This window comes from Simochromis diagramma, unplaced genomic scaffold (assembly GCF_900408965.1).
Source record: "Simochromis diagramma unplaced genomic scaffold, fSimDia1.1 OVJJ01000746.1, whole genome shotgun sequence".
Taxonomy (NCBI): Eukaryota; Metazoa; Chordata; class Actinopteri; order Cichliformes; family Cichlidae; genus Simochromis; species Simochromis diagramma.
The window spans coordinates 1,047,100-1,074,211 of NW_024386757.1; the positions used below are offsets into that span (position 1 = coordinate 1,047,100).

Genomic DNA, 27,112 nt, shown 5'->3' on the forward strand with positions numbered 1-27,112 from the left:
CACACATGCAAAAGGTTTACTAGCGGTGTCTCACTGATCAGTGCCCCACTACAACAGTGACATGTTGGGAAAACTAATTTCAGCAACCAACTTGCTGTGGACAGTGGTGCTGAGGTTCCTGCAGTTTTTAGTTCATAGCAGACTTGAGCCTTGGAGGTTTCTGCCTTATTCCTGAACATCCTAACTAATTTCCTCTCATCTAACAGTTGGGGTATTCTTCCATACCTTGGCAACACGGTAACACATCAGAATAACTTGTACTTATGTGCAGTTGTTTGAACAGAAGATCTTGGAATCTTCAGTTGTTTCGGAATGGCTCCAGCAACCAAGCTTCCGAACTTGTGCCAATCTACTCTTCACATTGTTGAGAGGGATTTTTGCAGTAGAGTGGACAATAAAGCAGGGGCAAAGAGTAATGTAATACACATAGCAAGGGCCTCAGGTCAGACCCAAACCCAGGCTGCTGGGTCACTTGGTCAGCCCATGAGCCAAATTAGCAACTGACAAATCAAATTCCTAGATCTTCGTTGAGTTCCTTGGACTTTGCTGTTAATCTGAGTATTGGTTAGTCCAACTAATGTGGTCAGTTAAATCCTTTTAATGCTAACAAGCGCATCAGCTAATTTTAGACAATCATGATCACTAACTAGAAGTTATTAGGCGTTGAGCTTGTCATGTATGTATACATATATTTATGTATGTATCCATGCTATATGTATGATTTTGACCCTGTGTGGATTACAGAAGATCCAAAATAATTCCATTCATTCCAACCTGAAAAAAGAACAGTTTAAAGATATAATTAAAAGCCCCAAATTTCCATGACATTTATGCCCGTCATGGGTGAATGTAAACATCTGCCCACAACTGCATGTGTAGCTTGGTGTACACAGGCAAGTCATCTTGACATATTGCTCTTTATTTGCAAAACAGGATATCAGTCCTTTTCGACTTTCCCTTAAGATTTCTTTTTGAAAGATGAATTTGGTTTTGATTCTCCTATTTTATTTAGATATAGAAAACATCATTAAATCACCCAAACACAACATTGAATCCATTTATTTAAAAAAACAACAACAAATGAGTACATTTAATGATCATGTAAATTACATTATTTTGATATTGAACCCCAAAACAACTCCCTGATTGTGAGGGATTTAAAAGTATAGTTGTTTTAACAAAACACATATAATACATGTATCTTTAAAACTACTTGAGGTTTATCACTCAGGGTTCAGTATAGAGTAGAAAAATGCTTTAATCCTTAATTACATGTATTACTGCAGAGTCTTTAATAAAAAAAAAGTCTAACTGGAAAAGAGAAAAAAAAAAACCCAGTCCCTGCTAATATACAACTTCTTTCATTATTCTCTTCCCGACTCATATTTTACTTTAGAAACCCTGGCCATTCACAGCTGGACTTTAGGGTGTCATCATCTCCTGTCATCGGAAGGCTTCCTAGCCTGCAAGAGAACAAGAAATAATGGGGGGAAAATTTAGTGCATGAGTAGATCATGTTGGGTTTGCTTGCTAGGGAGTTTACATAACTGGAGTAGAGCAGGAGGGTTAATCCAATGTGGATTAAGCTAGGTGTCTTTCCTAGAGGCAGGTTGGTACCATATATCTGAGCACAGGAGCTGTACGTATGAATTAGACTTAAACTGTTTGAAAAAGATTATACTGCATGTGTCCAGAGTGACTAAATCCTCCATGTTAATCTATTCAGAAGTAAAACTCTACAAGCACAGTTCTGGATAAAGAAGGCTAAGACAAAGCAAATGCTGTAATGTATTTAAGTACATTTACTCAGTTTACGTTATCAAAAATTACAATTTAAATGAAGTTGTTTGATGTAATCCCTTTTTCTAGTTCTCAACTACATTTTGGGGTAGTACTCCCCAACTAAAGCTTAAAAGCTTTAGTTGCTAGTTAGTTGCATGTGTGAATTATTACTATGGAAATCACTTGTTAACCAATAAATGATATATTCTTGATATATTCTGTTATATTCTTATAGATTCATTGCCTGTGCATTTTCCCTGAATTTTTCTGCTGCAATGAGCTGACCCAGTCATGTCATATTGTGACATGAAACAATGGTTTCTGGTATAAAAAAAATGCTTAATGAGCACTACAGGAATGCTAAAAGTTAGATTATGTGCACGATGACAATATTTTAAATATCATTTGGCTGGTGCTCCTTAACAAAACTAGTATCTTGTCAGATATCAAATTCTGATGATTTTTCAAAGATGAATCAGTCATTTTCCCTGAAATTAATTAGACTAGTGGGGCATTAATTAGACTGTATCAGGATAAAAATGTAACTTTTCAGTTCCTTGAAGTTGTATTAATTTGGGGGGGTTCATAGACTTAGAAGACTTGATTCTTTTTGATATATCCTGCAGTTAATTTGTCATGCGAGGGGGACTACAAAATGGGGACTAAAACTATTGTTCCAGCTTTTAAGTGATAATACACTCCACATCTCTCATAAACAATAAAAAATTTGTTAAGGCCTCAGTCACATGGGCCTAGAGACTGGTTGGAGATGCCCTAGTTGTTAGGGCGAAAATGTTTCTTCCCCTACTGGTTGGCAAGTGGTTGCTGGCTGTTGCTGGTGAGATAGCTTACAAAATTGCTAGCAGATTTGGGCAATTCCCAACTGTTTATATTGAAGATAAAATTTGTCTGCAAACACTCACCGTTTACTCTTGAAATGAAGGACTTTGTTTCTTTACGACTGCAACCAACACCTCTCTGCTCTTGCTTTTGACGAAGGCGGTCGCACTTTTCTCCTCTCCTCCTCTCCCTTAGCTTCCCTGCTTAGCCTCCTATGTCCTTGTCTAGTCTCGTGTTTTTTGTATTACTTTTCCCTGGAACATTCTCTCACAGTCTGTTCTCTAAAACCTAAAAGAGGAATTATGGATTTGATCAACTGGTCCCTAAATGCAATTGACACCCCTTTCTCAACAAGAAGTTTGGGCTTGGGTGAGCCTGAGTGCTGAAGATATCTACCTATTCGGAACCATGGTAACAGGGTTCTTGCTGATCGGAGCTGGCTTGGCCCTGACTTATCGAAGAATTAAGGAAGCAGAACCGGCTGTTCAAACCCCCACAAGGCTGCCCGCTGGGATTGAAACGATGGGAAGAGGCGTGAGTTTCTCAAAATGGGCTCATTGAGCGCAGCACGGACAAGATCTTGGAAAGGCTTACGGCTGCTGTGAATACTCAGAATAAGATCTCTGAGTGCAAACTGGATTACATCTTGGAAGGGCTCGCTCGGAATAACATCTCTGAGCGCAAATTGGATTACATCTTGGGGAGGCTCACTGTGGTCGTGAGTTCTCAGAATCGGCTCTTTGAGCACAAGAATGACAACATCACAGAGCGCAAGTTTGATAACATCACGGAGAAGCTCACGGCTCTCCAACGGGAGATTGAGAGACCAGTGTTGGACTGTTAGAACAGCTTTGAAATTCATCTGAGCTGTTAGCACTAAAGTAAAAAGTTAAAAGCACCATCACTTCATGCGGATACCTTTTCGGCGCCAGCTGCGGTCGCAAGGCTGGAGCCGAACAAAAACACCCTGATAACGACTGTGTTTAGTCTGTTCCAATGTCTCAGCTGAAGTCTGGACACGCACGCACACACATACATATACACTAGGGGTGCAACGATACACAAAATTCACGGTCCGGTTCGGTTCAATACTTTGGTGTCACGGCTCGATATTTTTTCGATACAAAAAAAATGTTCATGCCTTTTTAATTTGTCATTTATTAAAATTATAAATATATATTTTAACTCAAAAGTACAGTTTTTAAATTTAACCCTAACCCTTGTGCGTGTTTTTTATTTTGACAGCGAATGCGCACCTGCGGACCACTTATGTGCAGCCCTGGTTATTTAGCTTGTCATATTGCAGCCACAGAAATTCTTTTGTCCATGAAACCATAAAGCTGCACTTTCTTTTTGCCTTATAGTCTGATTTGTCATAACTTCTCCGTTTTGTGGTAAGCTTTTCTTTGGCTGTCACTTCTTCACCCTGACCTGTCTTATTTGGCTCAGCAGAACTAAAATATATATCTGTCTGTGAAGGTTCTCAGTCATCCAGGTCATTGTAGTCAAATATAAATCCTGCTGCTTTTACACACGCACTCACATAAGCTCAGCGATTCTCTGCGCGATCAACCTCTCACATGTTTAAGCTTGCTGCGGGAGATTTCACTTGTCATGTTTGCATAGTAAGCTAACGATTAATAAGACGATGTCAGAGGAATTGGTGCGCAAATTATCATCACTCACAGATCAGTGCTGTCGCTCTCTATACACAGTTCGCACGATTGCAAAGTGAAAGCAAAAAAACAAGCGCAAATTCAAACGCGATTTCAATATGTCACATATTGACAGTGGCTCACCGATGCCAATGACATAATTACCCAGCTACATTTCTGAAAGAATGCAAAAGCATTGACATATATTTTTCCTTCCTACAATAGCCCGACGGGCAGGGAAGAGATAGATTTTGGTAGCCCGACTGAAAAAGTCGCTAGCCCCAGGACGTCAGGCTAGCGATATTGCAAGCCCTGTATCTGATTAAGGAATCATGCATCTTTGGAAAAGAGAGTTTATTACAGAGAAATGTCTCTTTCCAAAATAAAAGCTATACTATCCGCTTCTTCTGGGCTATATTCTCAGCAGCATAAGGAGAATCATGTGCTAACAGCTGTCTAAATGACTCGGCTAAAGTTAGTAGCATGCTTGTTGTTTTTGTCTTTGCACTAGGATGATGTCGGCGTAAATGTGCAGTCATATTCGTTGTGTTCCCACTAGTGCTTTCAGGTTAATCTCGTTGAAATGACCTTAACGCCACAACACGGCAAATCTCCGTTAACGAGCTACCGCCGATTGCCCCGTGCATGGGGCTAGACGGCCAACACGTTAACGAGCTAACTGCGCTAACACACTAGTTCCCACCCATGTAATTGAGCATTGCATGGCACATCCAACATACTGTTTTACTTTAGTCCATGACTCGCTTACCTTCAGGGTCATACGTCACATGAAAACCAAAATAATTCCAAACGCCAGATCTGAATGAGGGTGGGGGAGGTGCCCTGCGCTCTTCCTTCTGACTATGCTGTCTGTGTTGAGCGCTCAGTGGATCTGCGCTCGACAGTGCAGCCTAGGCGGAGTAGTCGAACGCAGATTCACTGAGCGCTCAACACAGACAGCATCGTCAGAAGGAAAGTTGATAAAATAAATTACAAATGTTGTATTGTTCGATACATATGCGTACCGAACCGAAAGCACTGTATCGAACGGTTCAATATCGATACGAATATCGTTGCACCCCTAATATACACTGATATGCACACACTCATCCCCCCTCCCTTTCCAAACACCTTCGATGCTTGTTCCCTTCTGGGAATTCACTGCAGGGCAACCTGCACGTGGCGAATAAAGCCTTGATTGAATGATTGATTGATTGATTGATTGAAAAGGCGTAATTTTTACTTTGAAGGTTCTCTGCTTCTGCTTTGTGTAGCACTTTTCAAAGTTTTATTAGGTCTTTGCAAGTAGTTTGTGTGTTTGCAGACACGTTTATGTCTTCCATGCAAGCTATAGGCAACCCCAGCAACCTGCTAGAAATCAAAACACTCGCATGTAAGTTTTCAGTGCAGTACTGCATACCTCTTTGCAACCAGTTTTAATCGCCAGTGACTGCCAGTAACCTGGCAGCAACCATTCACCAACCAGCTGTGGAATATACACTTTTCCTTAGTGGCCACATGGTTGCTCACTGTTCTCTAGGCAAATGTGTGACTGGTGCCTAAATAAGAGTGCATAGCAAAGTGTTCGTAGCAGTATTATTTTCAACTAAGAAACTCATAGAGTAACCAGTTGCACCACCAACTGTGTAGACAATTGGTGCATAATTGCTAAGAATATGGGGAATTTGCCTGCTTTCACTATTGCTTCTCTTTCAACATGCAGTGGCTTTGCAGTTCCCCTTTCATGGCAACTGAGTATGGTACTGCTGGAGTATGCTGGTTTCCAGAAATTGTGAGACATCAAGACTCAAGAGTATGACACAACGACAGAAAAATCAGTTGCATATCAGATCTGGAAATTCAGATTGCCAGATATGCTGATATCATTCAGAGAAAAGTAAGACAGCTGTTTGAGTCAAAAACCATCTGGGTAGATTCAAAGCAAACAGTCACCAAATGTCAAACTAATCTGTTTGTTTTCAATATATGCTATTAAAAAAGTCAAGGGAAGACTTTTAACAACAAATGTTAACTTTATTTTTGATTTGATTTTGAACCCAGGTCTCAAAGGGGTGATGATTTTGGTTTCAATTAACCGCTGTAACATTATTTTGTTCTCAGCAAATTACAGTGTATGCCAGTCAAGATTTTCAGTTTGAATGTTTCATCCATTAGGCTATGATGTGTAATTTAAGTGTTGAGTAGTTTACATTTTTAATATGATCACAAAATTGACTCAGAAGTGACATAAAGATTTGGTGAGCTACTTTTAAACAATTTGAAATGCACATTTTTTAAAATATGTAATCACATATTTCATCTTTTGTAATATTTACCTGTATTTTGTGGCAATAGGTTACTCCCTTTCTCCTGCATAGAGGCCAAACTGGCATCCTTTAGAAACTCTGAATGAAGAGTCCCACTAGGCCTATGGTCTGATTGGGTGCGACGAGTAGAGGTGTCTGTTGCTCTGGTCAGTAGTCTTCCTCGGGAGACCTCTCCCCCTTGTCTGGGAAGCGCAGACCTTTCAGGGGGGAAACAGGTCTTCAAGTTTTGAAACTCATTTTGACAGAAAACAGAGCGTGCATCGCGAAAGGATACAGATGGAATGATTTCTTCTGTCTTGTTATCTATACAGCGTGTCACTGTTCTGGGAGAACTAGGACGAGATGAGTGCCTAGATGTAGACTGAGGTCTAATTACAGGGGGGCTTGGAAATCTTTTGCATGTACTAGGACAAGATGGTGGAAGGCGGACTCTAGATACAGGTGGTGCTATCACAGTCAGACTGCAAGAGGATAATTCACCCTCATAAAATTCATTGCTGTTATATTTCCGATCTATTGTGAGTTGAAGAGGAGAAGTTGCCCTGATGCCTGGTTCAACAAGATTTCTCTTATCAGAAGATTCTGCTGCATCACGCAGGTGAATAATCTTACATGCCTTTTGGTAGAGATTATTAGCCTTCTTAATTTCCAGGTTCAGATCTGTTTCTGATTGCAGCTGATCTGCATCCTGAGTGCCCGTAACACCATCCTGTGTAACAGGATGGGCAGGAGAGATAGCAATCGACCTTGGCCTCATACATGCTCGGTTTGGTAACACTTCTACATTGTGGATAGATGCCTTCAGGCGATGGAAGATTCCAATCTTGGGGTTTATCACTTGAGAACTAAAAGGTTTCTGCAAACCCACTTCAGTTCCTGCTAGGACCTGAGTACTCTGAAAGGAATTGTCCATCAGAACTTCTGGGGGGGGCGGTGGTAGGTTGTCCATATCCAGCTCGTCCTTGCTATCAGGCCAGCTGTTGTTGTTGTTGCCACTGTTGACTGAACTTTCCTTGTCATTTACTGCGTCAGATAACTGAAGTAAGCCACTTTTCCTGGGCATCCTGTTATGAGGTGGAATATTAGTGAGACTCTGCTCAGGTCTCCCATCAGCTACTTTGCTAAAGGTATGAATTAACCTTCTGACAGAGTGGCGTTTTGGTGGTTGGTTTGCTAAGATTGTTACAGAACAATTTGTCTTATTTGGTCTCACAACGCCTTTGTGTGAACCTGACAATCCATTTAATGAATGCCGTCTTACTTCAGCTCTATCCAGCTTGCAATGAGGTCTTGGTAATTCCTTGTTTCCTTGTATTTCAGCCATCATTTTTATTCTATCATCCAAGACCCACTGGCTGTTTTGTAATTCTGTCATTCCACATGTAGTTAATGAAAGGTGTTCAGGCTTTGCAATAACAGGATCAATCAGCGGTTGTTTGACTGTTGCCTGCTGATCTCGATTGTAATTTGTGAACATATAATGAATGGCCTGACTGGGATCAGGTGGGGAAGAGTTTGACCTCTTCCTTCCTCGTGTATCACTTTCCTCCTCTTCATTCTCTTTATCATCGTCATCATAATCATCCTCATCCTCATCCTCATCTTCATTATGGTCTCCAAGGTTGGTCGAATTACTGGGGAGACTATCAAATGCACTCCGAATGTTGACTCCAGACCCCCAACTTTCAGATCCAGCACTTCCACGATGCCGGCGATGCCTTTCAGAACCCGTCAGACTCTCATTTTCTCCTCCGATACCACTATCCTCACTATGCAGTGTTGAATCTTCTGAGTTGAACTTCCTCATGGCTGCCCTTTCTACTTGTGCGATCACTTGAAAAAGCCTCTTCTCTGCCGTCTGCTTCGTCTGCAGCTTCTTATTTAGCAGTTTATAGAGAGAAGAAAAATATTCCACTGCCTCCTCAAGTGTAGTGTCACCTAGTGCCTGGACTGATCCTCCCACTAACTTCATCTTTTCAGTTGACTGTTGGAGTAGTTGCTGTAAAAGATCTGGAGGTGGATCGGTTTGACATGTTGTATTCATTCTAGGGTTAGCTGAGCAAATCATCCCAGAAGGTAAGGTCATGTATTCACCATGCTCCTTCAACATCAGCTCCCCCTCATCAGCCATATCCTCTAGTGCTTGGTTGATCTCCTCAAAGCGCAATACTAAAGCAGACATCATGGGCTGGAGGGACAGCTGTGTCTGGGCAGCCTGATCTAGTAGACCCAAAAGAGTTTCATATTTGGAAATGTTTGGGTTCAGAAAGTTATAGGCTGCCTGGTGAGCTCTCAGCATGTGAGGTGGGAAGTCCACCTTTGTCTGTACATGACAGAACTTCCTGTGATTCTCAAAAGACCTTTTCTTGCCTTTACTTCTTTTTTGCTTTGCTGTCTTTTTAATTCCTTTGGTTTGTTCCACATCGGTGATTATTTCTTGGGGCATCGTGTTTACTTCTGTTTCATCAGTGTCCTGCAGATTTGGTACAGTCTTTGCATCAGAGACCAATGGAAATAATTCAGTCTCTTCGCTATGAAATCCTTCATTCGGAAGTGGAAGTTCATTTTCGGTCACTTCGGTTTTCAAACATGTATTCTCAACTTCTACAGGTCTACAATTAATAACATCCTGTGGTACTTCACCCAGAGAAGCTTTTGGAGATCCTTCTGGCTTTGAAAATAACTTTCCTTTAGATGGAGAACAGCCCATTGTTGCATTCAAAGTGATTTAAAGATTCAAGGAAAAACGAGTCAGGCCAGGAAATAAAATTGTAAATCCAGGAGTCTGGCGGTCTTGAAGGCAAAGTTATCTGGAGTCCTTCAGCTTCCACTTTTGTTGTCTGTCCAGTATGTGCTAGATAACTTCTATTTCCGCAGTCATTTCAGGCATTCTCTCCAAATTTATGCTCAAACAGTGCAGCAAAGATACCTATAACCTGTTGATGAGGTGGCTACTAAGGCTAACCTGGTATGCATAAGACCGTTTGGGAATGCGGATTGGTTCTGCCCTCTCTTTCCCTTAGCCAGCTTGCACAGATGGCTGTGTTAAGTGCATCAATAAAAACACACAGGCCTGTTCACATGTACACACTCGGGCATTTCCATTTAAGACTTTAAGCTCATCAGATTAACCAGAGACAAACTTGTCAGGTGGTGTTTTTAGCCGCACCCACTGGCAAGGTTTGCATGCAAAAGCTCTGTTTACCTGAGACCTTCAATGTCAGGCCACAGGACATTTTAGCAATAGTTGTAGGAAAAAAATTTGATTTAAATAGTTTGCAATACAATGACTTACAAAAATCTATGAAACCACATTCTCTGAGTTCATCGTATCTTGAAAAGGTTATATTTATGTATCTTCAAGTATCCTTGTATAGGTTTTTAGGTTGTTTACTGATATTTTGCAGTGTAAGTTCACTTAATACTCAAATGTTTGGTACACAAAAAAGTTTAGCTTTACCCTTCTAAAGCAATCACAATGAATATATAGTAACAGTCAAACTGTTCATCTTTTTTAAATTATTCCAAGCTGGCAACACATGTGCCAAGTGTAAATACATTTAGGACATAAAGAACATGTCAATCCCTTTGTGAAACAACTCTGTGGGACTACGACATTAAAAGACTAGGTTTTGGAAAGCATATTTAGAAGAGTGAGGAGTGGCATTATGTATATCTCCATGTAAACTAGATCCTTGTCCCATCTTGAGTTGGATGGCAAGCTTTTTTGTGTGAGGCTCAGGACCGTCATAGTACATTACAATCACCCATCTTCCCTTCTATTATAAGCATAAGGTGTGTGTTGTGCTAGCTAAGTAGACTAGGCTATTTGTAAGAGTTGGATTGCAAGTGTAATCTTCTTGCTCTCTCCATCTAGAAGCTTCAGGAGGTCCCATCTTGAACATCACCTGTACTTTCATTTTGGAACAATTTTTTAACAGTAGATTTTGATTGGATGTTTAAACAACCGTCTTTCAAAATCTTTGTGTTTTCTTTTAAAAGGTTTTCAGTCTCTGAGTAATGCTGCATAGAAAATAATTAAAAATATAAAAGGGGAAGGGGCTATTCATGTAGCTTCAAATCACAAATGAAAACCAAGTTAACAAAGCAAAGATTTCACAATGTATATTACTAGATCTGATTGAATTAGTTTGAATCTTTTTGGGGGTTTACAATCAATCAATTTATGACTTTTATGTAATGTGTGGTCCTTTTTTGCATAGTTGGTTGACATTCTTTCTCTATTAAATGAAATTATGATAAATATTAAGAAATTGTTCATTTTTTTTGTATGTGAGCAAATTTATAAATTCATCAGGGGACCAAAGAATTATTTCTCCCACTGTATATTGTATGTAAACTTTATAACTAAAGCAAAACCATTACAGTAGTGACAGCAGACAATAGTTGCCTCTTGATCAAGCATCAAGGATCATTATTATTGTGATTATTATTCCTCTCTAATCTCTCATGCATACTTTTTAAATATATAGTTCATTAAGAACTGGATTCCCAGACAGGGGTAAGACCAGAAGCACAGAATATCATAAAACCTGAGCCCAGCTCTAATCCCTGACTCACATCCAGGTGTACCACACTAACACGAACCAGGCAAGCTGCTGGTCATTAGAGCAGATGGAGCTTAAGCTGTTGGAGGTAAGTTGTTTGTCTTCTCTTTCTTTGGTTTATTAAAGACGTCACAGCCAGTACATAAAACTCCATCTCAATTCACTCCATTTAAGCTCAGGTCCTCTACCACGGACAGCAAAACACCGAACCAGCTTGTCAGGAGTGCTCGCTCTGTGGTGGGCTTTTTCTTGGAGGATGTTGGCCAAATACACATACGTCTTAGGGAATCCCTCTCACACTCTGCATGACACATTAAGAGTATTCGGCAGTTCTGTTGGCAATAGATTGTTACACTGACTGGGTAAGAAGGAACACTACCACAGGTCCTTTAAGACTTTACAATATAGTCAATTTAAAGTAATAATCTGTACTATAATGTGGTCTATATTTTCAAAACACTTGCATGCCTATCACTTCTGTGCAATATTCCACCACTGTATATGTGCATTATCCAGATTTATTTAGTTTTTTTGTATATTACCCTATCTAAATTTATTGGTCCATTTAGTTTATTGATCTGAAGTAAAGAAATCCCCCAGCGTTGGTTTAATAAACCCATAGACTTGTTTTCCATTTTCCTACCAAAAGCATGCAGAATTGTGGGCTGGGGTAAGAGCTCTGCACATCACTGTTCTTTATCATTTCTCTCTTTTTTCTCCTTTTGTGGTCACTGAGATATGTGCCTATAGACACAGTAAAGTCAAATGTATCACCTGGATGTTATCAGTCCACACAATGGGCGTTATTAGCAGAAATCAGCCCGATAGCTAGATTCACAGTAAATATCCCGATTAGCTTCAGTGCATCTATAATAAATATGTACTAGTTCCAGTGCTTCACTTAAACTGTATGGTACTCATGCAGACCCAGGGTCAGTGTAAAATACAATCCTACCTGTGTGAACAAAGTCTGGCTCCTTTAATCCTGCTCGTTTAATGCAGGTTGATGCAGGTTTATTGATCCTCTTTCCTGCTGTCACACCTGTCACGTCTGAGACTCAACTATAAACGTGAAGTAACCTTTACATCACGCAAAGACTCTGTAATACTGTAAATGATCAGTAACTTAGGTTAACAATAAACATTAAACCGTACCTCTCTGTCTGTGTGTGCTGCACATTTATAATCAGGATTGCAGTCAGGCTGCACTGAGTGTGGGACTGTTGAAAACAGATTGAAGATGCAAATTTAGCATTATGGCTGATGGTGGTGTAAAACCTCTTCTTACCTTCTACACTGTGTTTTTGTTACTAATTTATGTTTGTTGTTGTTTAACACAGATTTCAGAGGAGCACAGAGAAGCACTGTTGCTTCATCTTTTATACTTTAAAGCAGAACTGGATTGGAAATCAAAAGGTCCTTAAAAGCTTTTTTGCTCCTGACCCTCAAAGCCAAATTTCACCCCTGAGAGCTCATAGGTTACGATTGTTTTAACAGTAACATTATCAGAAACATAGGTGAGCAACAATACTTAATATCTGCTTTTAATGTAATCATTTATATAGCGATCTTGTATTTGTTAAACATTTTGCAGGATGGTATCTGGCAGTTTTTTCATCTACAGAAGTTTCATTTGTCACTGTGGGACTGCTGAGTGACCTGAAGAACTCATTTCATTCATTTACAGAAATGTTTCAGAGAATCTTTGAAAAATGGCAGACCTCAGGTCAGATTTAATTGATAGAGATATATGCATACATTGTGAAATTTATGTATCCCAGATAATTGTTTTTCATCTTGTCATGGGAGACCCACCCCTTTCTCTGGAGTTAACTGCAGCCCAAGATAACTAGTGGGGGTATTTACACACTCATGGCCAGTGGGGTAAAAAGAGCAACCAAAAAACTGGCAGCCTGCACAGCCACAGATGTGCTAGAAGCTAGAAGAGCTAGAAGTGCTACTCATGGAGAAACTCTTGGAGAAACTTGCTAAACCTATCAGGGGACAGGTACTCCAGCCCCAAAACATGATATAACCCCACATAAAGCCCAGCCACAAAGTGAACCAAGTCATGAATGGATGGATAGAAGTTACAGTGGGGCAAAAAAGTATTTAGTCAGCCACCGATTGCGCAAGTTCCCCCACCTAAAATGATGACAGAGGTCAGTAATTTGCACCAGAGGTACACTTCAACTGTGAGAGACAGAATGTGAAAAAAAATCCATGAATCCACATGGTAGGATTTGTAAAGAATTTATTCGTAAATCAGGGTGGAAAATAAGTATTTGGTCAATAACAAAAATACAACTCAATACTTTGTAACATAACCTTTGTTGGCAATAACAGAGGTCAAACGTTTACTATAGGTCTTTACCAGGTTTGCACACACAGTAGCTGGTATTTTGGCCCATTCCTCCATGCAGATCTTCTCGAGAGCAGTGATGTTTTGGGGCTGTCGCCGAGCAACACGGACTTTCAACTCCCGCCACAGATTTTCTATGGGGTTGAGGTCTGGAGACTGGCTAGGCCACTCCAGGACTTTCAAATGCTTCTTACGGAGCCACTCCTTTGTTGCCCGGGCGGTGTGTTTTGGATCATTGTCATGTTGGAAGACCCAGCCTCGTTTCATCTTCAAAGTTCTCACTGATGGAAGGAGGTTTTGGCTCAAAATCTCACGATACATGGCCCCATTCTACAGTTTGTTCAGGTCTGTTTTCTATTTTGATGAACACCTACACCCCACAATACTGTTTTAGTGTTGTTTTCACATCCTTCAGATTCTTTGACTGTTCATTTTAATTTACATAACTGTTAGTGTTTCATTTATGATCTTTTAATGCTTACACTACATGGTACAGCGTGCTATCATTTCTTTTTTAATATGATGGACTGAACACAGGCGGTATCTGCTTTTGACTGTGCAAAGATTAATCTGATCTCATTTCCACCTGTATCTACTGTTTCAAGATTTAACTGAAGTTTGCTCAACTATAACTGTCAAGATATATGTTGATTCCAGCTGTCATAGGGAAAAGGAATGAAGGAATATATATGTATGTGTGTATATATACAGGGAGTGCAGAATTATTAGGCAAGTTGTATTTTTGAGGAATAATTTTATTATTGAACAACAACCATGTTCTCAATGAACCCAAAAAACTCATTAATATCAAAGCTGAATGTTTTTGGAAGTAGTTTTTAGTTTGTTTTTAGTTTTAGCTATTTTAGGGGGATATCTGTGTGTGCAGGTGACTATTACTGTGCATAATTATTAGGCAACTTAACAAAAAACAAATATATACCCATTTCAATTATTTATTTTTACCAGTGAAACCAATATAACATCTCCACATTCACAAATATACATTTCTGACATTCAAAAACAAAACAAAAACAAATCAGCGACCAATATAGCCACCTTTCTTTGCAAGGACACTCAAAAGCCTGCCATCCATGGATTCTGTCAGTGTTTTGATCTGTTCACCATCAACATTGCGTGCAGCAGCAACCACAGCCTCCCAGACACTGTTCAGAGAGGTGTACTGTTTTCCCTCCTTGTAAATCTCACATTTGATGATGGACCACAGGTTCTCAATGGGGTTCAGATCAGGTGAACAAGGAGGCCATGTCATTAGTTTTTCTTCTTTTATACCCTTTCTTGCCAGCCACGCTGTGGAGTACTTGGACGCGTGTGATGGAGCATTGTCCTGCATGAAAATCATGTTTTTCTTGAAGGATGCAGACTTCTTCCTGTACCACTGCTTGAAGAAGGTGTCTTCCAGAAACTGGCAGTAGGACTGGGAGTTGAGCTTGACTCCATCCTCAACCCGAAAAGGCCCCACAAGCTCATCTTTGATGATACCAGCCCAACCCAGTACTCCACCTCCACCTTGCTGGCGTCTGAGTCGGACTGGAGCTCTCTGCCCTTTACCAATCCAGCCACGGGCCCATCCATCTGGCCCATCAAGACTCACTCTCATTTCATCAGTCCATAAAACCTTAGAAAAACCAGTCTTGAGATATTTCTTGGCCCAGTCTTGACGTTTCAGCTTGTGTGTCTTGTTCAGTGGTGGTCGTCTTACAGCCTTTCTTACCTTGGCCATGTCTCTGAGTATTGCACACCTTGTGCTTTTGGGCACTCCAGTGATGTTGCAGCTCTGAAATATGGCCAAACTGGTGGCAAGTGGCATCTTGGCAGCTGCACGCTTGACTTTTCTCAGTTCATGGGCAGTTATTTGGCGCCTTGGTTTTTCCACACGCTTCTTGCGACCCTGTTGACTATTTTGAATGAAACGCTTGATTGTTCGATGATCACACTTCAGAAGCTTTGCAATTTTGAAACTGCTGCATCCCTCTGCAAGATATCTCACTATTTTTGACTTTTCTGAGCCTGTCAAGTCCTTCTTTTGACCCATTTTGCCAAAGGAAAGGACGTTGCCTAATAATTATGCACACCTGATATAGGGTGTTGATGTCATTAGACCACACCCCTTCTCATTACAGAGATGCACATCACCTAATATGCTTAATTGGTAGTAGGCTTTCGAGCCTATACAGCTTGGAGTAAGACAACATGCATGAAGAGGATGATGTGGACAAAATACTCATTTGCCTAATAATTCTGCACTCCCTGTATATATATATATATATATATATATATATATATATATATATATATATTTAAATATATATATATATATAAGAAATACAGCAAACTGTCCATACCTGAGGCCTTGGAAACTGCCAAGCAAAGACTCACAGCCTTGGGCAGCCGCTTGAGGAGGTACACCAGAGAGATAGAAGGCAGGAGAATAAACCAGCTATTCTCCACAGAACCAGCAAAGGTGTACTCTCAGTGGCAAGGGAACAATAATAAGAGAACAGCACCACCAAGGCTGGAGACGGAGCAATACTGGAAGAGCATATGGGAGAAGGACGCAACCCATAACGGCAATGCTCAGTGGCTAGTGGATCTGAGGGCAGACCATAGCGATCTCCCTGAACAGGGTCCAGTAACCATCACAGTGGCAGATATCCAAGAAAGGGTCTCCAGTATGAAGAGTTGGACAGCACCAGGGCCCGACATGGTTCACGCCTACTGGCTAAAGAAGCTGACTGCACTTCTCGAGCGTCTGGCAGCACAAATGAACCAGCTGCTAGTTAACGAGGGACACCCGGAATGGCTAACCGAAGGTCGGACGGTGCTGATCCCCAAGGACCCCAAGAAGGGACCGGTCCCCTCCAACTACCGACCAATAACCTGCCTCAGTACTACATGGAAGCTCCTGTCAGGCATCATATCGGCTAAGATGAACAGGCACATGGGTCAACACATGAGCGGGACACAGAAAGGAATTGGCAAGAATACCAGAGGCGCAAAACACCAGCTACTGGTAGACAGAACAGTCAGCCGAGACTGCAAGACCAGACTGACCAACCTGTGCACTGCCTGGGTTGATTACAAGAAGGCCTATGACTCAATGCCCCACAGCTGGATACTGGAATGCCTAGAATTGTACAAGATCAATGGGACCCTAAGAGCCTTCATCAGGAACTCAATGGGGATGTGGCGTACAACACCAGAGGCCAACTCCAAGCCCATAGCACAAGTCACCATCAAGTGCGGGATCTACCAAGGAGATGCTCTGTCCCCACTGCTGTTCTGCATAGGCCTGAACCCCCTCAGTGAGCTCATTAACAAGACTGGCTACGGATACCGACTACGGAACGGAGCAGTTGTCAGCCACCTCCTGTACATGGATGACATCAAGCTGTATGCCAAGAGTGAACGAGACATCGATTCACTGATCCACACTACCAGGCTATACAGCAATGACATTGGAATGTCGTTCGGACTGGAGAAGTGTAGTCGGATGGTAACAAAGAGAGGGAAGGTAGTCAGAACTGAGGGGATTGAACTACCAGAAGGCAACATTGCAGACATAGAGGACAGTTACAAGTACCTGGGGATCCCGCAGGCAAATGGGAACCATGAAGAGGCCGCTAGAAAAGCTGCAACCACCAAGTACCTGCAGAGGGTCAGGCAAGTCCTGAGGAGTCAGCTGAACGGTAAGAACAAGATCCGGGCCATCAACACGTATGCCCTGCCCGTGATCAGGTACCCTGCTGGGGTAATAGGCTGGCCAAAGGAGGAGATAGAAGCCACTGACATAAAGACAAGAAAGCTCCTTACCATGCATGGAGGGTTTCACCCCAAGTCCAGCACCCTGAGGCTGTACGCTAAGTGGAAGGAAGGGGGCCGGGGACTGGTGAGTGTCAGCACCACAGTCCAGGATGAGACAACGAACATCCAAGAATACATTGGGAAGATGGCCCCAACTGACCGAGTGCTCAGTGAATACCTCAGGCAGCAGAAACCCAAGAAAGAGGAGGGAGACGAGGAACCAGCATGGAAGGACAGGCCCCTGCACAGTATGTACCACCGGCAGATAGAGGAGGTGGCTGATATCCAGAAATCCTACCAGTGGCTGGACAAAGCTGGACTGAAAGACAGCACAGAAGCACTAATCATGGCAGCACAAGAACAAGCTCTGAGTACAAGATCCATAGAGGCTGGGGTCTATCACACCAGGCAAGACCCCAGGTGCAGGCTGTGTAAAGATGCCCCAGAGACAATCCAGCACATAACAGCAGGGTGCAAGATGCTAGCAGGCAAGGCATACATGGAACGCCACAACCAAGTGGCCGGCATAGTGTACAGGAACATCTGTGCCGAGTATAACCTGGAAGTCCCGAGGTCAAAATGGGAGATGCCCCCAAGGGTGGTGGAGAATGACCGAGCTAAGATCCTGTGGGACTTCCAGATACAGACGGACAAAATGGTGGTGGCTAACCAACCGGACATAGTGGTGGTAGACAAACAGAAGAAGACGGCCATAGTGATCGATGTAGCGGTTCCGAATGACAGCAATATCAGGAAGAAGGAACACGAGAAGCTGGAGAAATACCAAGGGCTCAGAGAAGAGCTCGAGAGGATGTGGAGGGTGAAGGTAACGGTGGTCCCCGTGGTAATCGGAGCACTAGGTGCGGTGACTCCCAAGCTAGGCGAGTGGCTCCAGCAGATCCCGGGAATAACATCGGAGATCTCTGTCCAGAAGAGCGCAGTCCTGGGAACAGCTAAGATACTGCGCAGGACCCTCAAGCTCCCAGGCCTCTGGTAGAGGACCCGAGCTTGAAGGATAAACCGCCCGCAGGGGCGTGCTGGGTGTTTTTTTTTTTTTTATACGTATATGTATATATATATACGTGTGTGTATATATGTGTATATATATACGTGTATGTGTATATATATATACACGTATATATATATATATATATATATATATATATATATATATATATATATATATACGTATATATATATATGTGTGTATGTATATATGTGTATGTATATATATATACGTATATATATATGTGTGTATGTATATATGTGTATATATATATATATGTGTATGTATATATATATATGTATGTATGTATATATGCCTCAGATCCACTAGCCACGTATGTATGTATGCATGTATGTATAACATTCAAGCAATGTCTTTACCCTGTGCAGTGTGTGGACGCTGTGCACGCAATCACCTCATTCACTGTAGTAAACATGCACCGCTACATAACATGATTGACTCTGTCTCCATGGTTACATCATATCGTACATTATTAGCAATGTAAACAGCTTCCAAAGATACTGCCATAGCTCTCTGCAGCTGTAACACTTTCACTGTTTGCAAATCATTTCATATTTTGATAGTTATGAAAAAAGCATATGTTTATAGGTCATGCCAGGCGATTGCTTTGGTGGTTGCTGTGGACTAGGGTGGACGGCGCGTTCGATTCCTGTTTCAAAGTGGCGACAGTCTGCTGTAACTCGAATTCAAACTCCACTTTGGTCTTTAAGAAAAGGCCTTTCATAGCTGTTTATGGCACACACACACAAAGCACTTTGCCTAACCATGACAGGATGCAACTTTACCTTTAGTGTGTCTGATATAAAATAGAAAAATGAAGCAACCAGAGGTTTAATGATGAAGACTCTGGGGGTCTGTAGTTCACGTTTTACAGTCCTGAATGACTCTTTGCACATTCATATAATTCATTTAGACTGTTACTGTTTAATTTTTTTTTTACCTTGTTATGTCATGAATAAGGTTTACCTGCTGAAGGTTTGATTGATCAGTTGGACAATACAGTCAAAGACAGAGTTTCAATTTGCAAGAATCCTAGTTGGATTTTTGTTTTCATTCATATTTCTGAACCAAATATTGAATACGACTCTGACAGACTGGATACCTGCCCACAGTGTACACTACCTTTTATTCAAGGATCCCAGGACAGAGCTCTGTAGCTCGGATCATAGTTTCAATTATAAAAGAAAAGGAAACAGGCAAAAAGCAAAATAGAAAAAAATAACATTGTGAGGTCATTTCTTATAAACTGACCCCCCCCTTTCCAAAAAACAAAAAACAAAAAAACAACTTGTCGTTCTCTCACAGCAAAGGATCAGGCTCACAGCTTGGGCCAATAATGTATGTTAGATAAGATGAGATGAGATGAGATAAGACTTTATTGATCCCACAATGGGGAAATTTTTGTGTCACCTCAGCTCACAGATATCAGAAGGAAATACAAAAATACAAATAAGTACAATCAATGAAAAAAAAAAAAGATAATACACTATATACAACGGTAGCATACACAGTATGTGATTATGGATATGGTTGGAAATATGGAAGACAAACTATATAGCTTGATATAGCTATTGTACCACTACTATTCCTATTTATAGACATGTACACACACACACATGTACACACTAAATATACATATGTATACATATACCTGTATACCTGTACATGTCCATACACATGGAAGGTCTATTATGCATGAAGCGGTGACCGTGGATGTTCACAGTGTCCAGTGACTTATGACATCATGATTGAGGAGATTGTCAGTTGCTCAGTATGCTAAGGTCACCATGTCTATTTGGGTATAATTAATATCCAAAAAGCACTAAAAGTTATACCAGAATTTGACTAACAGAATTATTAACTGCATGTTTTTCTTCCAATTTTCTCACATAATTTGAAAAATTAGACTTTGTAAATAAGTGAAAATTTCATATTGTTGCAGTCCTAATAGCTCCTGCCTTGAAACATTGAACTTTAAAATTTACCTCATGAAAGATAATCATTCACAGTGGCACACTGTCAGTATAATTCTGACTTTAATATCACTGTTTTAATCTGAATCTTTCTCAAATATGCTGTGAATAAATACTGTTGCAACTCACTGTGGGAAAGCTGTGTTATTAAAATGAATCTGTCACATGTGAGGACGAGGACACAAATGGAGGACACGCAGATGCTGTCACGGTCGGACGGTCCTCCCTGGACGACCTGCTTTTTGTGTGGTTTGTGTGTTTTTTCTCTCCGCTTTCTCTTCGTCCTCCGCTGACGGCTATATTTTGAAAGTCCACACTTCCGGGAGACTGAGCGCGTAATGGCCTCTGACCCGGAAGCACCTCCGCTCGGCAGCCGACACACCTGTGCCTAGCCGTCCGTCCAGTTGACGCTAATTATCTTACAGTTGGAGCTGAGGTATTTAAGGGTGTGTCCAGACGGCAGTCGACGCTGGATTGTACTCTAAGCCTGGTAGTACTGGATGCTCTGTGTTAAGGGTATTTAGCTGACTAGGGAGCTTTCTCACCTGTGTTTGTCGCTCGCTTTTCCTAGGAGCTGGAGGACGGAGTGGATGGTCGGGAGAAGAGAAGCTCAGTTTGGATAATCACTTTGGAAACCGAACTGCACGGTCACCGGGAGTAAGGAGGAGAACGCTAACTGGGACTTTTTGCACTACTGTTTTTTCATATTGGAACTGTCATTTGTGAGCAATGTAAATAAACCGCACTGTCTGCATTCCGCGCCTGGGCCCTTTTCTCCCACACGCCCCGACAGATTCAAAGTCAAAAATCCAAACCTTTAGTCAAAAACAGGCAGTGGTTACGAACAGAAGCAGCCCATCAACAGTCTTCAGGGCTTTATTATTATTATTATTATTATTATTATTGTCAAAGTTGAATGTTAATTTTGTCCTTTAAAAATGTTCCTGTACTATAATTTAAGGCTAAAATGGCTCAGACAGTCTCATTCTTAGAGTATCTCCTCTGAAAGTGGAGACGGGTTCATCCACTGATCCAAATCACTTTACCTGGATGTTTTCTTTGAAGCTGGATGATGACTCCTCTCTCCCTGACTCCAGTTCCAGCTTTGCAGACCAGTTGGCCTCTGAGGTCACAGTGGTTCATCTGTAGCAGGAGATGTGAAATTTAAATCAGTTTCTTCCCAGTTTTTTTTCCCCATGTTTAGAAAAATACTCCTAAAATAACCAACCAAGTAAATATTAATAAAGACTTACACACTTCATGAGACGACAGTGAACACATCTCCCTTTTATTCCGTTTCTCCATTCCTGCTCAGAACATCAGGTAACAAATATCCCAGTAAAATATAAAGCACATACTATGTACAACATGTGTCTGTATAAAGAACATTGAATTTTAAACCATCCATTACTGTTTCTTCTTTAGCTTGGATGGTTCATTTGCTGCCTCTGATAAGATATCAGATCAGAACGATAATTTTCTGTACTCTGCAGTCTATTTACACCTACAGGCCAGTGGACATTCTTTCAGTGATAAGGATGTACACATCCTGGACAGGGAGGAACACTGGTTTGAGCGGGGAGTGAAGGAGGCTATTTACGTGAAAAGGGAAAAACTTTCTCTGAATCGAGGAGGGGGGCTAAGGGTACATCTTTCACCATCTTACAATGCTGTGATTGCAGCCATTCCTCAACTCATGGTACTCATGGCCATTGATCAGTGGTCTTTGATCAGTGGTTGTTGATCAATGGTCACGACAATATGCAAGAAACCAACCTCCTATTGTTCGCCAGTGGTGCTAGTTTTAGTCATTGTGCAAATGTACTCTTTAAGTGGTTGGGGAAACCTGCAGTCACTCATCACTTGGATGAGCGACGAGCAGAATCAACGTTTTGGGACTTGTTTGATTTCTTACCACTTCACTGAAAAACAGGTTCAAAGAGTTGAACTAGAAGGCTATGCCTTCCAAATGTTGCAAAACCATCTTATTTATATGTTCTAGCTACCACACTAAGTGACAATACATAAAATATGACCAGTTATTTTAGAAATGTGTACATAAACAAAATAATGTGGTTCCTTGTCAAAAAATGTTTTAGTGTTGTAAATCTGATTTTACCTTTAGAGCATTGTATTAGGGGTTTTATTTCCCTGAAAGGATAAAAAGACTAAGCTTACAATAAATCTATTTATTTTTGTTAAAATAAGTTAAGTGCCTGGCTGGCTCGTGACCTGGCCCCGGATAAATGGAAGAAGATGGATGGATAACATAAGATAAATTAGGATTGCACCACCTCCACTGGTTTAAAATAAGAACAACCCTAAATTGCCATCATCGTAAAATGTATTTGCCATTAAGTAAGTATTTGGCTTACAGGGGAACGCATTCATCAGTCTAGCCACTCAAAAACAGTAAAAAAGTAACTCCTGGCAATGTTTCTATAAGGTGTTTTTGTGTAATGCTAACTTAACCTTGAGCTATATTCATGTAATACAATTCTATTAGTACACAAGAAGCATGTGCCCTACTTCTGCAATGCTTTGCCTGCATGTGAGCTTGCGTCACACATCATGTATGTAGGTGCACTCCAGGTAGTAAGCCAGTTGTATTTACCTGCTCAATTTCATGGATGACAGCAATGATCTGTGTGCTGCATAACTGAGGCAAACAAAGAAGAAAGAGTTTTTGTTGTTGTTTTAATAAAGGATGCTCAGGACGGCAGTAAAGAAAGCATCAGAATAACAAGATGAAATAACACTTGTACATGTAAGAAAGTGTGCATATGTATTCAAAAGGTAGCAAATCAATACTTCCTCTTTGTTTTTCACAAGAATAAAATAGCTCTGTTTTCTTTTTCTATGTAAAGTTGCATTACATTTTCTGAAATTTCACCTTCACTCCATCCTAATACACTCAAATAAAATCAGATGTCATTAGTTAGCTCAGTAAATTAAACAGCAACCACTATTGTGTCACCTGTTGAGGATCCAACGTCACAGATGTGTGACAAAAAATGAGAATTGGTAACTGTAATTTCATAGACCAACCATGTAACAAGTTGGCAACACATATTGTATGTGTAAGTTGGCTGGATAAGGTCAATAAAAATATTTTACTACATTATCATTTAACATATTCTCAGACCTAAATGTATGATGACCCCTACACACTGAGGACATGTATTGGGTCTGTAAGGTAGGGGGTGCCAGACTAAGCAGCTAAGGAGATAGACCGTGTTGTCTACTAATGACAAAATTGGTGGTTGGATCCCTGGATCCTCCAGTCTGCATGTTGAAATTGGCAAGACACTGAATCCCTAGGTGCCCGTGACTCATCCATCATTGCGAGTGCGTGTGCATTAATGTAAAATGAAGTGCTTAAAAGCATAGAGCAGGGGTGTCAAACTCAAATACACAGTGGGCCAAAATTCAAAACTGGAACAAAGTCGCGGGCTAACATTAATATTTATTGAAAAAAAAAAATCTTCCTCCAGATATAAGAATGAATCTTTTCTTATGGACTCAAATAAGTTTTACTGGAAAACTGAATATGGAACAAGCAAAGCTTAATACTAAACAATATATATATTAGCTGTATAATACCAGTAGGCCAGCTCTAATAGTAATTTGGTATGGCTTCGCGGGCCAAATGTAATTAGGGCCAGAGTTTGACACCTATGGCATAGAGTAAGAGTGCTGTGTGAAAGGCTGCATGAGGCTTGTAGTCAAAGTTGCTTGGCTAGAATAGACTTCTTCGTCTGACTGCATGTGGTGTCCATGAACCTTACTATTTATCTGGTTTCACACATAATATTTAAACAAATTCATGAAAAAATAGCTATTTGAGTTTAAGTAATTAATTATTGATGTTTATGAGTTAAAGTGACAGACTAGTGACCTGTTGCAGGTCTGCCCTGCTACTTGTCACAGATCAACTAGACCTCAAATTGGGTCTTCTTTCTCCGCAGCCAATTAGCACCAGTCCCACCCACACAGTGTCTTACTGTGATTTCACCACAGTACTGCCAGCTAACCCGTTTATCCTGTACAAAACTACAGAGCATTTTCATGCAACATTTCAATAACACAAAATTAGTATACTTTGTTTTGCAGGATACGTCACAATATGAAAATATATAATTCATTTAAAGACTGTTTACAGATGTAATTCAAAATGGTAAATAGACTTCTTCAGCACCTGAGCACTCAGAGTGCTTGATACAAATTACCTTGTTCACCCATTGATGCAAGCACTTTTTCTAAGCTTTCTATCTTGAGTAGTATCTTGCCCAAGGATATTTAGCATGCACATGAGTAGATAACCAGATGACCTGCTCTACCTCCTGAGTTACAGCCACCCCTTAATAACGACTTTACATGTAATCTTTAAATCTACAGTTTATCAAGTGTCACTGAGCAGTCCTTACTATTAAATATATCTTTTAAATATATCTCTTTTTCCTCTCCTGTCTCGCTTACGTCTTTGTGGATCTCCCTGAGAAATACAGCAGGTGAATCTTTAGCTAGCAACACACAGTGCAACAGACTGTACACAAACAGTTTGTATGTTCCCTGATATTTACTGAGTTATTAAACCTAAAGTAACAGGTCTGTTTCAAAAATGTAAGAAATAGAAAGTACAGATTTGCGTTAAAATGTGGAGAGTAAAACTAAAAAGTTTTCAGAAAAGTTGAATACCTGAAGATCTACTGTAATCTACAGTAACCTCTTATACATCATAGGTCTCACTATCATCTTGTAAACCACCCCCCTTGAGTCAGTTGGCTTTTCACCAGCTCAACTGCTGAATGGTAGGAGACCAAGAAACAAGCTGCCTGCAGGTAAAAAGCTTTGTCCCAAAAGCACACAAAACTGTCAGGGTCAACGAGCTGCTGGATAAGTCTAAAGTCTAGCAAAGGTCCTACGACAAGAGGAGAGCAACAACAGACTGTCTTCCTCTAGCACCAGAAAATGAAGTCAGGATGCAACCTCATCTGGGCAATGCCAAATTGGCTCCGGCAGTTGTTGTTCGCGAATGTGCCGCACCCAGGTCCTACACTGTGGACTGAGGTGGGAAGGAGTTTTGTTGCAACAGCCAGCATCTTTGCAGGAGTACAGCAGTTCCAAAACAGTCCTGCCATTTTATAAGTGATGAGAATTGGATGGTCAACTGATATTTCAACAGGACAGGAGATGCCTTTACAGGTGTCCACTGAACAGTCAGCTGTGTCAGAAAAACAACTTTAGGACACTGGTCAAGTTCAGGTTTCAGTGCCATACACCACCAAGTAAGGCAGAACGTTGAAGCCACCTGAAAGACTTGCTGTGTTGCTTGTGGATATCAGGGCTCTGGTCTGTGTTTCTTTTGAAGAAGGGAGGGTGTAATATATTGCTGGGAGTGCTAATTTCCAGCTTGCTGTGACTGCTCCTTGGCCAGCAGACGGCAGGCGAGCGCTGCAGTTGAGTAGTGACTAAAATGGCAATAATCAATTAAAAAGAATAACCATCACCTCTCGACCCCCTGGCTGTTTTTGGCAGCAGTTATAGTAAAATACACCTTTCACTTTGCTGCTGCTATCAATCTGATCACTATGCCTGCACTCCTTTGGTTTCTATCATTTTCTTTGAATTGGATAAGCATTAATCTTATTTATAATGGATAGATCCAAAGTTAAAGCTGGAAATGATGCATTATGCAAATTGCTTTTTTTGCATTATATGGTTATCTTCAAATTTTCTGAGGCTTTAAACAAGATTACGAAAACAACTGTACAACGCTGCTCTGATTACAGCAAACAGAGCTGCAAAAAGTAGCAGCCTTTGTTTCTACCTGTTCATGCTCTGCAGTAGACTTGCAGCAAGAAGCTTATGTACAGTGGCTTGCAAAAGTTTTCGGCCGTCTTGAACTTTTCCACATTTTGTCACATTACAGCCACAAACATGAGTCAATTTTATTGGAATTCCACGTGATAAACCAATACAAAGTGGTGTACACGTGAGAAGTGGAACGAAAATCATACGATTCCAAACATTTTTTTACAAAAAATAACTGAAAAGTGGGGTATGCATAATTATTAAGAGTCAATACTTTGTAGAACCACCTTTTGCTGCAATTACAGCTGCCAGTCTTTTAGGGTATGTTTCTACCAGCTTTCCATATCTAGAGACTGAAATCCTTTCCCATTCTTCTTTGCAAAACAACTCCAGCTCAGTCAGACAAAATGTGGAAAGGTTCAAGGGGGCAGAATCCTTTTGCAAGTCACTGTATCTCACTGCCCAAGGACCTTGTGTTTCCCGTGATAATAATTGAAGGGTGCTTTTCCATTTTGGCTCAAATAAGTCTGATGTTTGAAGGCATGCAGAGATGGAAAAAACAAAACAAAAGCAAAACCCTCAAATGTGTTAAACCCAACGAACAAGCCTATTCTGAAAATGTAATGACCAGAAAGGAGGTGTTTATATTCAGCTGTTGGGGCAAAAGTCAAAAGTTATTCAAAAGCTAATAAAGTATTTCTACTTTGTTGCTTCCCACCACCTGCTTGCACACTGTGGTCCACTAGTGAACTATTGTAATTCGTCACTATCAGGTAAAACCTCCTGAAAACCCTTCAGCAGGTTCAAAACCAAGGTTATCATAAATATGAAATAGAAATATTAAATGAAAACCAGACCAAGAAAAAAACAAAACAAAACAAACTTAATTGGAAACAATTTTGTGAGCTTGGATCACTAAGCTAAAATATAATACAAATAGAG

At 40.8% G+C, this 27,112-nt stretch overlaps 2 protein-coding genes and 1 long non-coding RNA gene across 3 annotated transcripts in view; 1 reads left to right on the forward strand and 2 right to left on the reverse strand.

Moving 5' to 3' along the window:
* Positions 1-3,148, reverse strand: part of znf292b (zinc finger protein 292b) — a 23,618-nt gene extending 20,470 nt beyond the window's left edge. The window contains exon 1 of the mRNA XM_040027128.1: positions 3,144-3,148. The gene's annotated coding sequence lies outside the window, so the exon portion shown is untranslated. The remainder of the gene's footprint in view (positions 1-3,143) is intronic.
* LOC120730677 (photoreceptor cilium actin regulator) lies at positions 1,094-9,646 on the reverse strand. The gene is made up of 2 exons (XM_040027139.1): positions 6,614-9,646; positions 1,094-1,463 (listed from the first exon to the last, which is right to left on the reverse strand). Exons 1-2 carry the CDS (start codon positions 9,312-9,314, stop codon positions 1,459-1,461), a joined length of 2,706 nt encoding a protein of 901 aa, XP_039883073.1. The 5' UTR covers positions 9,315-9,646; the 3' UTR covers positions 1,094-1,458.
* Positions 9,647-20,619: 10,973 nt separating this feature from the next.
* Positions 20,620-21,110, forward strand: LOC120730703. Its single transcript, XR_005695182.1, has 2 exons — positions 20,620-20,846; positions 20,928-21,110. It is a non-coding gene; the product is annotated as an uncharacterized LOC120730703 (long non-coding RNA).
* Positions 21,111-27,112: the final 6,002 nt, after the last annotated feature.